Genomic DNA, 12,651 nt, shown 5'->3' with positions numbered 1-12,651 from the left:
TCCTGCCTTTCTTAAAAAGTGGGATAACATTATCTACCCTTCAGAGTACTTAATGCCTTGCCTAATTAAAGTTGCCTTGCCTAATTAAAGTTGCCTTGCCTACTTAAATTTGCCTTGCCTACTTAAATTTGCCTTGCCTACTTAAAGTTGCCTTGCCTGATTAAAGTTGCCTTGCCTGATTAAAGTTGCCTTGCCTGATTAAAGTTGCCTTGCCTGATTAAAGTTGCCTTGGCTTCTATATAATTAAAAGTCTAATCTTGGCCACTTCCTGTTTACGCTTTATATTGATTTTTTTTTAAACGCTACCACGTACGGCTGTGATTTGTGGCCATCTTACTCAGTGTCCCCTCTGCTCATCAGGTGCCGATGATTTTTCTCATCGATGAAAAATAAAAGAGTTATTAGTGTTTTAAAAATGTTGAGATTCTCTCTCCTGTCAATCAGGCCATGAAGGCCACGCCCTGTCTGGTGGGAGTATAAAACCCAGAAGTGTGGGCGTGGCTCAGTCTCTGCAAGATGGAAGAGGGAGAGGTCACGACTCGCTGACTTTAGTGGCCTTGCACCCTGCTTGAAATGGTATGAACTGCACTTGAATTTGGTGGCCTTGCATCCTGCTTGAAGTGGTAAGAAACTGCACTTGAATTTAGTGGCCTCACACCCTGCTTGAAATGGAATTTCAAGGAATAGCCGTGGGTCAACTGCCAGCCCACCAGCCGTGAGTGAGTGAGCTGCCAGCACAACAGGCTTTAGTGACTGAGCCGCCATCCCAATAATCCATTTGGCCCCAATGTCCATACTAGCCCTCTGGAAACCAGTCCCTTCAGCCCACAACACCCATACTAGCCCCCCCCCCCCTCCCCTCCCACTAGCCACTAATATTGGAATTGGTGGAGAGGTGGAATATTGTGTAGGGGGATCAGCCCTCCCGTCTAGTATTATATAAAAATAATATAATGAATATAATTGTGTGTATTTTGAATGAGACTGCTGCAGAGGTCCGGCTCCTGAACTCGCCTAATTAATGGTGAGGGTAGTTCCTGTGGGTTCCCCCGTCTACTGAACCCCACTGACTGCCAGTGTGCAGAGTGGGGGTCACGGCCATAGTGTGACTGGGGCAGTGCCAGGCTAGGGGAAGGCTAAGGCATCTTCCACTGACAGGAAAATGCCTAATCCTAACTCACCGCACTTCCAGAGCTGCACACGGCTGGAACTGGAGCCACTTTGGGACCGGCTGCGGGCTCCGTAAGTGTGGCCCCGCAGCATGTTCACCTCGGCCAGCACGCCTTTCTGGATGATGGTGGGGAGCAGCGCTGCGTTGCACGCCACCCGGGCCACCTTCTGCACCCCCATAGTGCCGGCTCTGTCAATCCGCCCGCTCGCTCGCTGCAACACCGGCCTACCGACAGCCCGACCGTTACATCATGGCATCCACCAGCCTATCGACAGCCCGACTGATCCTTCACGGCATCCACCGGCCTACCGACAGCCCGACCGACCACTCGCAGCAGCCACCTGCGGCCCGGCCGACTGCCCGCAGCACCCACCGGCTGCCCCACAAATCCTTCACAGCATCCACCGGCCTACTGACAGCCTGACCATTCCATCATGGCATCCACCGGCCTATCGACAGCCCGACTGATCCTTCACGGCATCCACCGGCCTACTGACTGACCGACCGACCCTAACCCTAATCCTAGCTTTACATTTGTTATTTATCATTTTTATTTAACAATTCACATCATAACTTTATAAAGATAAATCAATTGTAAAACAAAATTATCAGCAAGGTTAGCATTACCTTTATTCCTTGGAAACCTTGCTATTGTTTTGATATAATTAGGAGGTAGCCATGATCCCAGAGTGCTCATTGCCTAGCGACCATGAAACAAAGCACGTGATTGGTCAATTGGCGTCCGACCTCAATGTCAAGCTTGCTTTGATTGGACAATTACTACTCAGAAAATTGGAGCTTGTTCTCATATTTTAAATATATGAGCAGGTTTTGGTCTTGACGAGTTTCAGGTATGATTTATATAATATTTTTACACAATATGTTAAAAATTCAGGTAGTTCTGTGATTTGGGTCGCGAACTTAAACAAAAAAGCACCTCGGCCCACAGCCTACGAGATGCTGTCTAAGCCGCTGAGTTACTCCAGCTTTTTGTGTCTATCTTTGGTTTAAACCAACGTCTATAGTTCCTTCCTACACACGACAATAAGCACTGATGCAAGAGTTTTCAATGAGAACTGTTAAGTTTACTACTTGTATGGAAGATCACATGTTCCTTTGGCACATGATTGACAGGGTATTTTACGCAGTCTCCATTTTTTGGGGACATAAACATTTTACATTTTATTGATCTGTCAACAAGGTTTAGTATTTCTACATCAGCAAATGGTGGGATGGTTATCATAGATAAAATCCCAAATTATCCATCATTCAAGTTGAGATCACTTAGGCTTTTGCTTTAAAATTAATGCCTTCTTTACAGAACATTTCAGAGCATGTTGAAATAATAAGTAACATTCAGAGAACACCAACACATTGTCTAAGACCACCTGAAACAGAGTTCAATTCAGAAGACTGAATAAACTATTAAGAAGGATCATATGGAAATGCTCTCATGCTGTAAGCAGACATGAAGTTAAACAATACTTCTTAAACAAAACCATCAAATTGTTTAGGTTCATTTCTCACAAAAAATTATGAAATTCTAAACTCTGCAATTTTTGTAGAGATAAATAATGCAACAGATAATCATTATTTTTCTGGTAAGACTCCTGAGAAACATAAGGACATTTTTCAAGGCTGTAGAGTGACGATGCAAGTTTTGAAATACGTATCAGATATCATAATTGCGCTGAGAGGGTATGTGACTCAGAAGTGTTCCTACAGGGCTGCTGAGTGAAAAGATTCTATCGTTCTGGGGTATGCAAGAAAGTTTAACTTTGGACATAAAATTCAATGTTCATGATGATGGGCTAGATGTGAGAACCATTAACTGGGAGAAAGGGTAGAGTCAAGAGTGTTTTATTGTCATATGTCCCAGAAAGAACAATTAAATTCTTACTTGCAGCAGCACAACAGAATATGTAAACAATATAACAAACAAGAAAATAAGTTCAGTGTGAACAAGTTCAGTATATATACACATACTCACATATACACATATCATATATATGCATAAGTACACAAAAAACTGACAATAATAGGGTGATAATAACAATAATAGTCTATGTAGTTCAGAGCTTATTTAAGGTTGAGTGTTTAATAGCCTAATGGTTAAGAAAGAATTGCAGATGCTGGTTTAAGTCGAAGGTTGACACAAAATGCTGGAGTAACTCAGCGGGACAGGCAGCATCTCTGGAGAGAAGGAATGGGTGATGTTTCGGGTCGAGACCCTTCTTCGGGAAGAAGCTGTTCCTGAACCTGGACGTTTCAGTTTTCAGGCTCCTGTACCTTCTTCCCGATGGCAGGGGTGAAGTGAGTGTGTGGCCAGGGTGGTGTGAATGTGAAGTGAAAGCAGTGATATTATTAGAAATGAATCTCATTAGTGAATCTCACAGTGGCACAGCTGGTATAACTGATATAAAAGCACCAGAGACCTGGGTTTGATCCTAACCTTGGGCGCTGTCTGTTAGTAAAATTGGAGTATGCACGTTCCTCCTGTGACCATGTGGGTTTTTATCCGGGGGCTCCGGATTCCCACATTCCATAGACCTGCAGGTTTGTAGGTTAATTGGCCTTTGTAAAATTGCCCATAATGAGTAGGGAGCGGATAAGAAAGCGGGATAACATAGAACAAGTGTGAATTGTCGACATAGACCTAGTGGGCCTGTTTCCATGCTGTATCGCTAAAATAAATTAAAATTAGTGACCTCAGAAATAGACAAAGCGCCTTTGTCATGTCAGTCGTACTACTGACCAACACAAAAGTGGAAGTAGATGCTTGTCTAGATCAAACAATAAAGCATAGATCACTTAATGGGAACTGGAAGCAGATGTCCACGATATTCTGTTGGCTGCAAATACACTTAATGATGTACAAGAGAGAGGTAAATCAGAGCATATTAAAAATCTGCAAAAAAATATTGGAACTGATAAAGTTACACCAACTCTCTCCTGAATTCCGGAAGTGGCGGCGCTGTGAAACGGCTGCGGCTCGCCTGCAGTCTGTCTGCTTTTACTTTTTTTGTGTTGTTTTTTTTGTCTAGTTCAGTTAAACTTTTGGTTATTAGGTGGTGTTATGTGTGTGTGGGGGGGCTGAAACAGGGCTTTCTGTCTCTCCCTTCGGGGGAATGCGACTTTTTTGTCGTATCCCCCTTCTCTTCCCTCGCCTGAGCTGAGGCCTAATGGCCGAGCTGGCGGCCTCCAACCTGCGACCGACCTCGAGGCTCCGGAGGTAGAGCCAGCCAGGACTTACCAACTGTGATGGAGGCAAAAGTCTTCGAGCTGCGGCAACGTTCGGGCAGCGGCACGACTCGGCGCTCCGGTGAGGGCGGACGGCGCGGGGCTGAGACACTTCTGTGTGGGCGGCCCGGCTACCGGCTGGAATGCGCTCCCGTGTGGGCGGCGCGGTGCGGGGCTGAGAAGCTCCCTTGTGGGCGGCCCGGTGCGGGGCGGAGACGGTGCTCCGGTGGCTGAGGCGGCGTTATGGTGGCGGCGACCTGAATCCGGGGCTCGGCCGCGGGCCAGTGGACGACATCGTCGGGAGCTCGCAGGTCACAGGCTGGTGCCTGTTTTCCGGAGCTCTCGTGGCAACAGCTGCGTCCGCTGGACTGGAGGGCGGCAGCTTCGACCACCCCCGGGCCGCGGAGCTTGAACCTCATGTGTGGACTGACTTACCATCGCCCGGTGGGGTATCGCCTCAGCGCAGAGGGAGAAGAGGCGGGAAGAGACAGTAACTCTAAGACTTTTGCCTCCATCACAGTGAGGAGGTGCTTGGTGAACTCACTGTGGTGGATGTTAATTTGTGTTTATTGTGTGTTGTTATTATTACATGTATGGCTGCAGGCAACAACATTTCGTTCAGACCGAAAGGTCTGAATGACAAATAAAGGATTCAATTCAATTCAATCTCTCCTCACCTCCCCCTCTTTCTGCATTTTGTTTTATTTGTAACTTTATCCAGCTCTGATGAAATGTTGTTTCAAAATGCTAACTCTGTTTCCCTAAATACTTCCTGACATTTAGACTTTATTTTACTTTAGAGATACACCCCGGAAACAGGCCCTTCTGCCCACTGAGTCCGCACCGACTAGCAATCACCCCTGTACACTAACACAATGCTGCATGTTAGGGACAACTTACAATTTTATCGAAGGCAATTAACTTACAAACCTGTATGTCTTTGGAGTGTGGAAGGAAACCGGAGCACCTGGAAAAAAAACCCATGCGGTCACAGGGAGAACTTACAAACTCCATACCGACAGCATTCAAAATCAGGATCCAACCTGGGTCTCTGGTACTGTAAGGCAGCAACTCTACCGCTACGTCACAGTGCCGCCGCCCCCGAATGATAATTAACACAAAGTATTTGGAGTATTTTCTATTTTATCTCAATTTTCCAACATCTGCTATATTCTGCTTTTGGATCCCATGGTAGAGAATGTTTAAAGTGCAAATAAAATATCATAAAATGCATATTTTAGTTTCCATTCATGATGACAACGAAAATGGATCCAGTTATCTTCGGTATTTTCCTGGCTGCATTCTAATGTAACTGATTTCACAGTTTTTCTTCGGAGCAAGAATGGGAAATATTCTCGTGTACCTAGAAAGGCTAAGGAAATGTAAAGTGTGGATAATGATGTTTTGGCCACAATAACACAGCTCTCACAATTGCAGAGGATACGGAATTCTAATTGGCAAATATCTTAGGTACCATGGGAATACTGGATATAGTACACACTTTGAAGGTTATTTTGGTAATCATTCACTACAATATAATAAAAAACATGAGTGAAGCAGGACTACTGATCAATCTCACTAGGTTGAAGTGAATTGAATGCCTTAAACAATATAAATGATTAAAATGAAATGGGTGAACTCAAGTCACCAGCTGTCAGACAGTCTTACAAAAATAATTACATTCTCGAAGGATGGTTAACAGGTTCTGAAGGATTGTCATCTTAAAATTAGGTTACATCTTTGAATAGACTCCACTGTGTTCTATGTTCTAGTACAAGATGCATCATGAAAGTACAAGGTGATCATGAAATAAATAAATTATATATTTTAAAGAGAAAATACAATCTCAATCATTTGCATGTGGACGAATTAGAGTTAGAAGCTAATTGGGAATTCAGAATACAATTGTGGATTTTTTTGTATTCAGTGAAATGGGGCAATGCTCAGGAAAAGAAACATTTATCTCGGGATTGCACATCATCAGGATTATCATTACAACATATCAATATTTCTGTAACTAATGATTTATAGCCATCTATTAATTCACAACAAAATAATTAACAGTAGCCATTCAACCCAATGTTGTTGCATGCCGATAAAGTGTTACTTTGATTATTATAGATAATATTACATCAAGTACATCTATCTGCACTTTAAAAAATAGATAGTAACGGTCCACTGGCCTGAAAGGCTTCTGAGGTTCCAGACACCTATTAATACAGATACTGTAGATTTCTTATTCCATCAACCCTCCTGCAATCCCTCTACCTGATACAATATATCCACACAACTTATATATTGGTCTCTTTATTTCTTAGAGATACAGCATACAAACTGGCCTTTCAGCCTGATCTACGCCAACCATCATTCACATGTTCACACTCTTTAGATGTTATTACACTTGCTCATCCACCCACACGATCACAAGGCCAACGTGCAAGCACCACACATAGCGCCGAGGTTAGGATCAAATCCGGGTTGTCTGGCGCAGTAAGGCAGCAGTTCTACTAGCTACGCCACTGCACGCAGGAACTAGGTTTTAACTATTCCCATGATCTAGGCCTTTCTAGAGCCAACACCTTGATTTAAATTTTCCTTTAGACTCTCCTGTTTCAAAGAAAGTCTCCACAGTCTGGGCGATCTGACCTGAGAACTGACCTTCTCCAGTGATGGAAACAAAGGCATAAATTTCCTCTTAGAAAATGAGACAAAAGCAGGAGGAGACCATTTGAGTTCACTCCACCATTCAACAAGATTGTGGTTGATTTCCTCCCTCAAAGACCATTTCTCTGTCCTATCCCTAGAAGATCATGATTCCTTAAATCTAGATCCAGAAATCTATCAATATTTGCTCTGAATACAACCAATGACTGAGCCTTCTCAGTCCTCTGGATTGGATTAAAAGATTCACCACCCTGTGAGTGAAGATATTCCTTTTCATTTCTGTCAAATAGCCTACGCTTTTATTCTGGTGCAGTGATCCCTAGTTCTAGACTCCTCAGCCAGGGGAAACAACATCCCTACATCTTCTATATTGGGCCCTCTGAGTCTGGTGAAACTCCCCGGCTGAACACTCTCTATATCAAAATATATATTTTTCGGTATGGATCCAAAACTAAGCACATGTGATCCTACCAATGCAGTCACAGTGAGAACGTAAAAACTCCACAAAGGACCCACGGTCAGGATCGAACCCGCATGTCTGGTGCTGTGAGGCAGCAGGTCTACCAACGAAGTCACAGCTAATATAGACTGTATATTTGAGGCCCCAAGCAGCAACCCTCGCAGTATCCTCAAAACCGGATACTGGATGTGGAGAGGATGTTTCCACTAGTGGGAGAGTCTAGGACCAGAGGTCATAGCCTCAGATCTATGCTTTAGTCAGAGGTTGGTGAATCTCTGGATTTCTTTGCCACAGAAGGCTGTGAAGACAAAGTCAGTGGATATATTTAAGGCAGAGATAGATATTCTTGATTAGTATGGGTGTCAGAGGTTATGGGGAGAAGGCAGGAGAATGGGGTTAGGAGGGAGATAGATCAGCCAGGATTGAATGGTGGAGTAGACTTTGGATCGCAAGGCCTAATTCTACTCCTATCACTTATGATCTTATGAACTCTATTATGATCATCGGTTTCTATACTGTGATTTGTTTAATTTATGCTAATTTCTTTAGTTCATTATTTGCACAAGACCCTTTGGTTCTTCAGCATTTATGGGATGCATTTGTGTATTCTTTCATGAATACAGATATTAACGTTCTTAATCCCCATTATAAATTCTCCTGACCTTACCTTTAAGATTCTCACATTTGTCCACGTTTGTCTTTTTGTGTTTACATACCTATAAAAGCTCTCTGATTTTATGTATCCTTCTTGTTTAATCTCACATTTTGTTTTCCCTTTCTCGTGCTCTATTTTCTCTCTCTGGCGTTATTGCTTCCTTCCAGTGTCGGGGAAGTCCGAAGAAGGGTCTCGACCCAAAACGTCATGCACTCCTTCTCTCCAGAGATGCTGTCTAGCCCGCTTTTGTGTCTATCTTTGGTTTAAACCAGCATTTGCAGTTCCTTCCTACACATGTCCTTCCTACACATGTGCATAACCCCTCCAGTTTGTTCGAGCACAATGATATCCCACAACAAACTGTGAAGGAAGAGCTGTGGCTGAAAAATCAGTTACTTGAATGAAACTTTTGCCTGGGGTGACATTGAATAGTATTGTCACAACTAACCTTAATCATATCCACACCAGCAGCTCGCTCTGGTGAAAGTAGTCTGGCAGCTGTCTGCTCCATCATAATCAGAAGCCCCAAGGCCTTCTCAATTCTCTGCATCAGCCCCTTCTTCCCAGGTAATGCATTGAGCTTATTTCACTCTGGTGTTCTGTGGTGGAAGATGCCCTTTGGTGAGTTCCTCCAAAACATGGTTGTTGTCACTCAGCAGTTACCACAGGCTTGCCTGTGAAAGGTTTTGGTTCAATGGCCAAGAGGAGTTGGCAGCCTTTGCTGGGGACCGACTTCGATCGCCCCGACTGCGGATGGTTTGACTGCCCCGACGGCAGGAGAATAAAGAGGACGAAGATGAGACATTATTGCTTTCCATCACAGTGAGGAACGTGGGGAATCTGCTGTGGTGGATGTTTATTTTATCTTTTATGTAGTTGTGTGTCTTTTTTTTAGTATGGCTGTATGGCAATTTAAATGCCACTGTACCTTAATTGGTGCATGTGACAATAAACTGACCTTGAAAACCTGAAATGTTGAAAAATGTCCACGCCAATGAGCAACCGGGCTCCGTTGCACACGCACACACTGACCAGACACTCAAGAAGAAACAAGGACATGCTTCTGCAGCTCCGGTCACTCATCACCCCACCGCCAGACCCCACTTGCCCTCACATTCACTTTGCGCTTCTTGAGTCAATAGAGCAATACAGTGGTGCAGCTGGTAGAACTGCTACCTCACAGCTCCAGCAACCCAGGTTCATATTGATCTCTAGTTGGACTTTACATGTTTTCCCTGTGACCAATAGCATGAGGTTGGTCAGTTAATTGGCCAGTGTAAATTTTGCCCCATCTGTAGGTGAGTGTTGTCATCTGAGGTTGGAATTAAAAGAGGTGGGATGAGTTGTTGATAGGAATGTAGGGAGAATAAAATAGGTTAATGTAGGTTTAGTGTAAAATTGGGTGATCAGCAGATTCAGTGAGCCCAAGGCCCTCGTTCAGCTTGCATCGCTCTAATGAATAATTCGGAGTCACATAATTCTCTGTAACCAAGTCCACTATTCTCATAAAGAAGACCATGCAACTGGGGGTATTGCTTGAAAAGATGGACACACACCAGCACCCATTAAAAACGTTTGTGACATTAGCCAAAGACTCAATATTCAGCCAGTCAGGCCTGTAAAATACAACTGCCTTTCTTGAAATTAGCTACAGACACATTAGCTACAGAGACAAACCCTATTCAGCTTTACCAATGCACACAGATCATATCATGTAAGTGTAAACCTGTGGTCCACCGTGAGCTGCCTCATTCCTTGACTCATGTGGGCTGATTCTAACTCAGCCAAACTAACAGGGATAACACATCTACATCCTGCAACACAATCACAATAAGCCCACCACATTTTCCTCTCACTTTGTACCTCCTCCCCTCCAACCCTCTACCAACTTCTGCTTTAATCTTAGTATACCTTCTCTCAATCTTTTCCACTCACCATCTTTTTAGGACTGCTACTAAGAAGCCATTAGCCCCTCAAATGCATTGCTCTTTGTAGATGATCGCTGTGTCAGAGTTTACTTCTAAAATGTAAAATAACTTCATTGATATGTGTATTTTTAAATAACCTGAGGTCTGTCTATTAGGGCTGAAAATAAATACAAATTTGACTTTTTCCACTACCTTACTGGACCAGCAGTTTCCAGTTCCATTGTCATTCCACCTCATCACACATCACTCTGTCCCTTGATTCAGCCCAACTAAGTTCTTCCTCTATCGCAGTCTCCAGGCCAGATATACTCTTTGACCATGCTTTTAAACCTTCTGTGGCTTGTGCATCAGATAGCCAGATGTGTTGGCCCAACATAAACCACACCTCTGCAGCTGTCCATGCACCTGCACCAGGAAAGCTCACCTACCCCTACACCTGTCCTCAGGTCCTGCCAGGATAGTCACAGTCCCCCATCCCTGCGTGACGGTATCTGTGTCCCTGCAGCTGTCCCCGGTGCTTTCTCCTAGGTGACCCCCTCCCCCCAGTGTCCGCTATTAGTGCTCCTGAGTCTCATCCCTCCTCCCACGCCCTCAGACCTTGGTCCCCATGTTATCCTCAGGCCCCGCCCAGGCATCACGCCCCCATGTTGCCCGCAGATCCCTCCCCCCTGCAGGTGTTGCCCTCAGACCCGCCCACGCCTCAGGTCAAGCCCCCGTGTTACCGACCCCCAGACCCGGTCCCCTCCCCTCCCCTCACTCACCAGGTGCAGGACGAATGGCGCCCCCAGCAGCGCGATCCACAGGTACAGGTGGAAGGTGTTGGAGAAGCCGCTCTGCTTGGGCTCCAGGTAACAGCCGCCCGTCATGGCGGCCCATATCCCCCGCCGGAGGAGGGAGACGAGCTGCCAGCCCATGGCGGACCCCGGCTTCGTGAACCGCCGGCTCCCTGCGCCCTCTACAGCAAAGATCCTCTAGTATATTGGCTCTACAGAGGCCGCCTCCCCGTCGCCATGTTGATGTTGCCGGCCGGCATCCCCTTCCCGGCATCCTCTAGGCTGCAGCGAGGCGGGGTCACCTCAGGTCAGGGCATCCCCGGTACATCCCCGGCCCCAACCCTGGTTCCCCATCGCCCCGGCCCCATCCCCCTCCACCCCGGCCCCAACCCTGGTTCCCCATCCCCATCCCCCCGGTACATCCCCATCCCCATCGGCCCCAACCCCCCCCCCCGGCCCCAACCCTGGTACCCCATCCCCATCCTCCCGGTACATCCCCATCCCCCCCGGCCCCAACCCTGGTACCCCATCCCCAACCTCCCCCCCCCCCCCCCGGCCCCAACCCTGGTACCCCATCCCCCCCCCTGGCCCCAACCCTGGTACCCCGTCCCCACCCCCCCCCCGGCCCCAACCCTAGTACCCCATCCCCCCCCGGCCCCAACCCTGGTACCCCATCCCCATCCTCCCCCCCCATCCCCATCCCCCCCCCCGGCCCCAACCCTGGTACCCCCCCCCATCCCATCCCCCCCCCCCATCCCCACCCCCCCCCCGGCCCCAACCCTGGTACCCCCATCCCCCCCCCCGCCCCAACCCTGGTACCCCATCCCCATCCCCCCCCCCCCCCCGCCCCAACCCTGGTACCCCATCCCCCATCCCCATCCCCCCCCCGGCCCCAACCCTGGTACCCCATCCCACCCCCCCCCCGGCCCCAACCCTGTACCCCATCCCCCCCCCCCATCCCCAACCCTGGTACCCCATCCCCCCCCACCCCCCCCCCCCCCCTCCCCCATCCCCACCCCCCCGGCCCCAACCCTGGTACCCCATCCCCATCCCCCCCCGGCCCCAACCCTGTTACCCCATCCCCACCCCCACCCCGGCCCCAACCCTGGTACCCCATCCCCACCCCCCCCCGGCCCCAACCCTGGTACCCCATCCCCATCCCCCCCCCATCCCCATCCCCCACCCCCCGGCCCCATCCCCATCCCCATCCCCCCTATCCCCATCCCCATCCCCCACCCCCCCATCCCCAACCCTGGTACCCCATCCCCATCTCCCTCCGCCCCAACCCTGGTACCCCATCCCCCACCCCCCCCCCCCCCACCCATCCCCATCCCATCCCCGACCCCCCCCATCCCCAACCCTGGTACGCCATCCCCACCGCCACCCCCCCCCCCCCCCGGCCCCAACCCTGGTACCCCCATCCCCCCCGGCCCCAACCCTGGTACCCCATCCCCATCCCCCCATCCCCCCCACTCCCCCCCCCCCCCCTCATCCCCATCCCGGCCCCAACCCTGGTACCCCACCCCCACCCACATCCCCATCCCACCCCCACCCCCCCCCCCCCCGTCCCCAACCCTGGTACCCCATCCCCCCCGGCCCCAACCCTGGTACCCCATCCCCATCCCCATAACCCCCCCCCACCCCGGCCCCAACCCTGGTACCCCATCCCCACCCCCCATCCCCCCCACTCCCCCCCCCCCCCCCCCCTCATCCCCATCCCGGCCCCAACCCTGGTACCCCCACCCCCACCCCCACCCACA

The 12,651-nt window shown here is 48.6% G+C and overlaps 1 protein-coding gene across 1 annotated transcript; it reads left to right on the top strand.

The window, feature by feature from the left end:
- Positions 1 to 11,623: 11,623 nt before the first annotated feature.
- Positions 11,624 to 12,313, top strand: LOC116972863 (vegetative cell wall protein gp1-like; the record flags this gene model as incomplete). Its single annotated transcript, XM_033020462.1, has 1 exon — positions 11,624 to 12,313. A coding segment is annotated over one exon (690 nt), but the record flags the coding sequence as incomplete, so codon positions are not given.
- Positions 12,314 to 12,651: the final 338 nt, after the last annotated feature.

The sequence above is a fragment of the Amblyraja radiata genome, chromosome 5 (genome assembly GCF_010909765.2).
Source record: "Amblyraja radiata isolate CabotCenter1 chromosome 5, sAmbRad1.1.pri, whole genome shotgun sequence".
Lineage (NCBI taxonomy): Eukaryota > Metazoa > Chordata > Chondrichthyes > Rajiformes > Rajidae > Amblyraja > Amblyraja radiata.
Note: the sequence above shows the minus strand (reverse complement) of the source record. Positions and strands in the feature narration are given on the sequence as shown.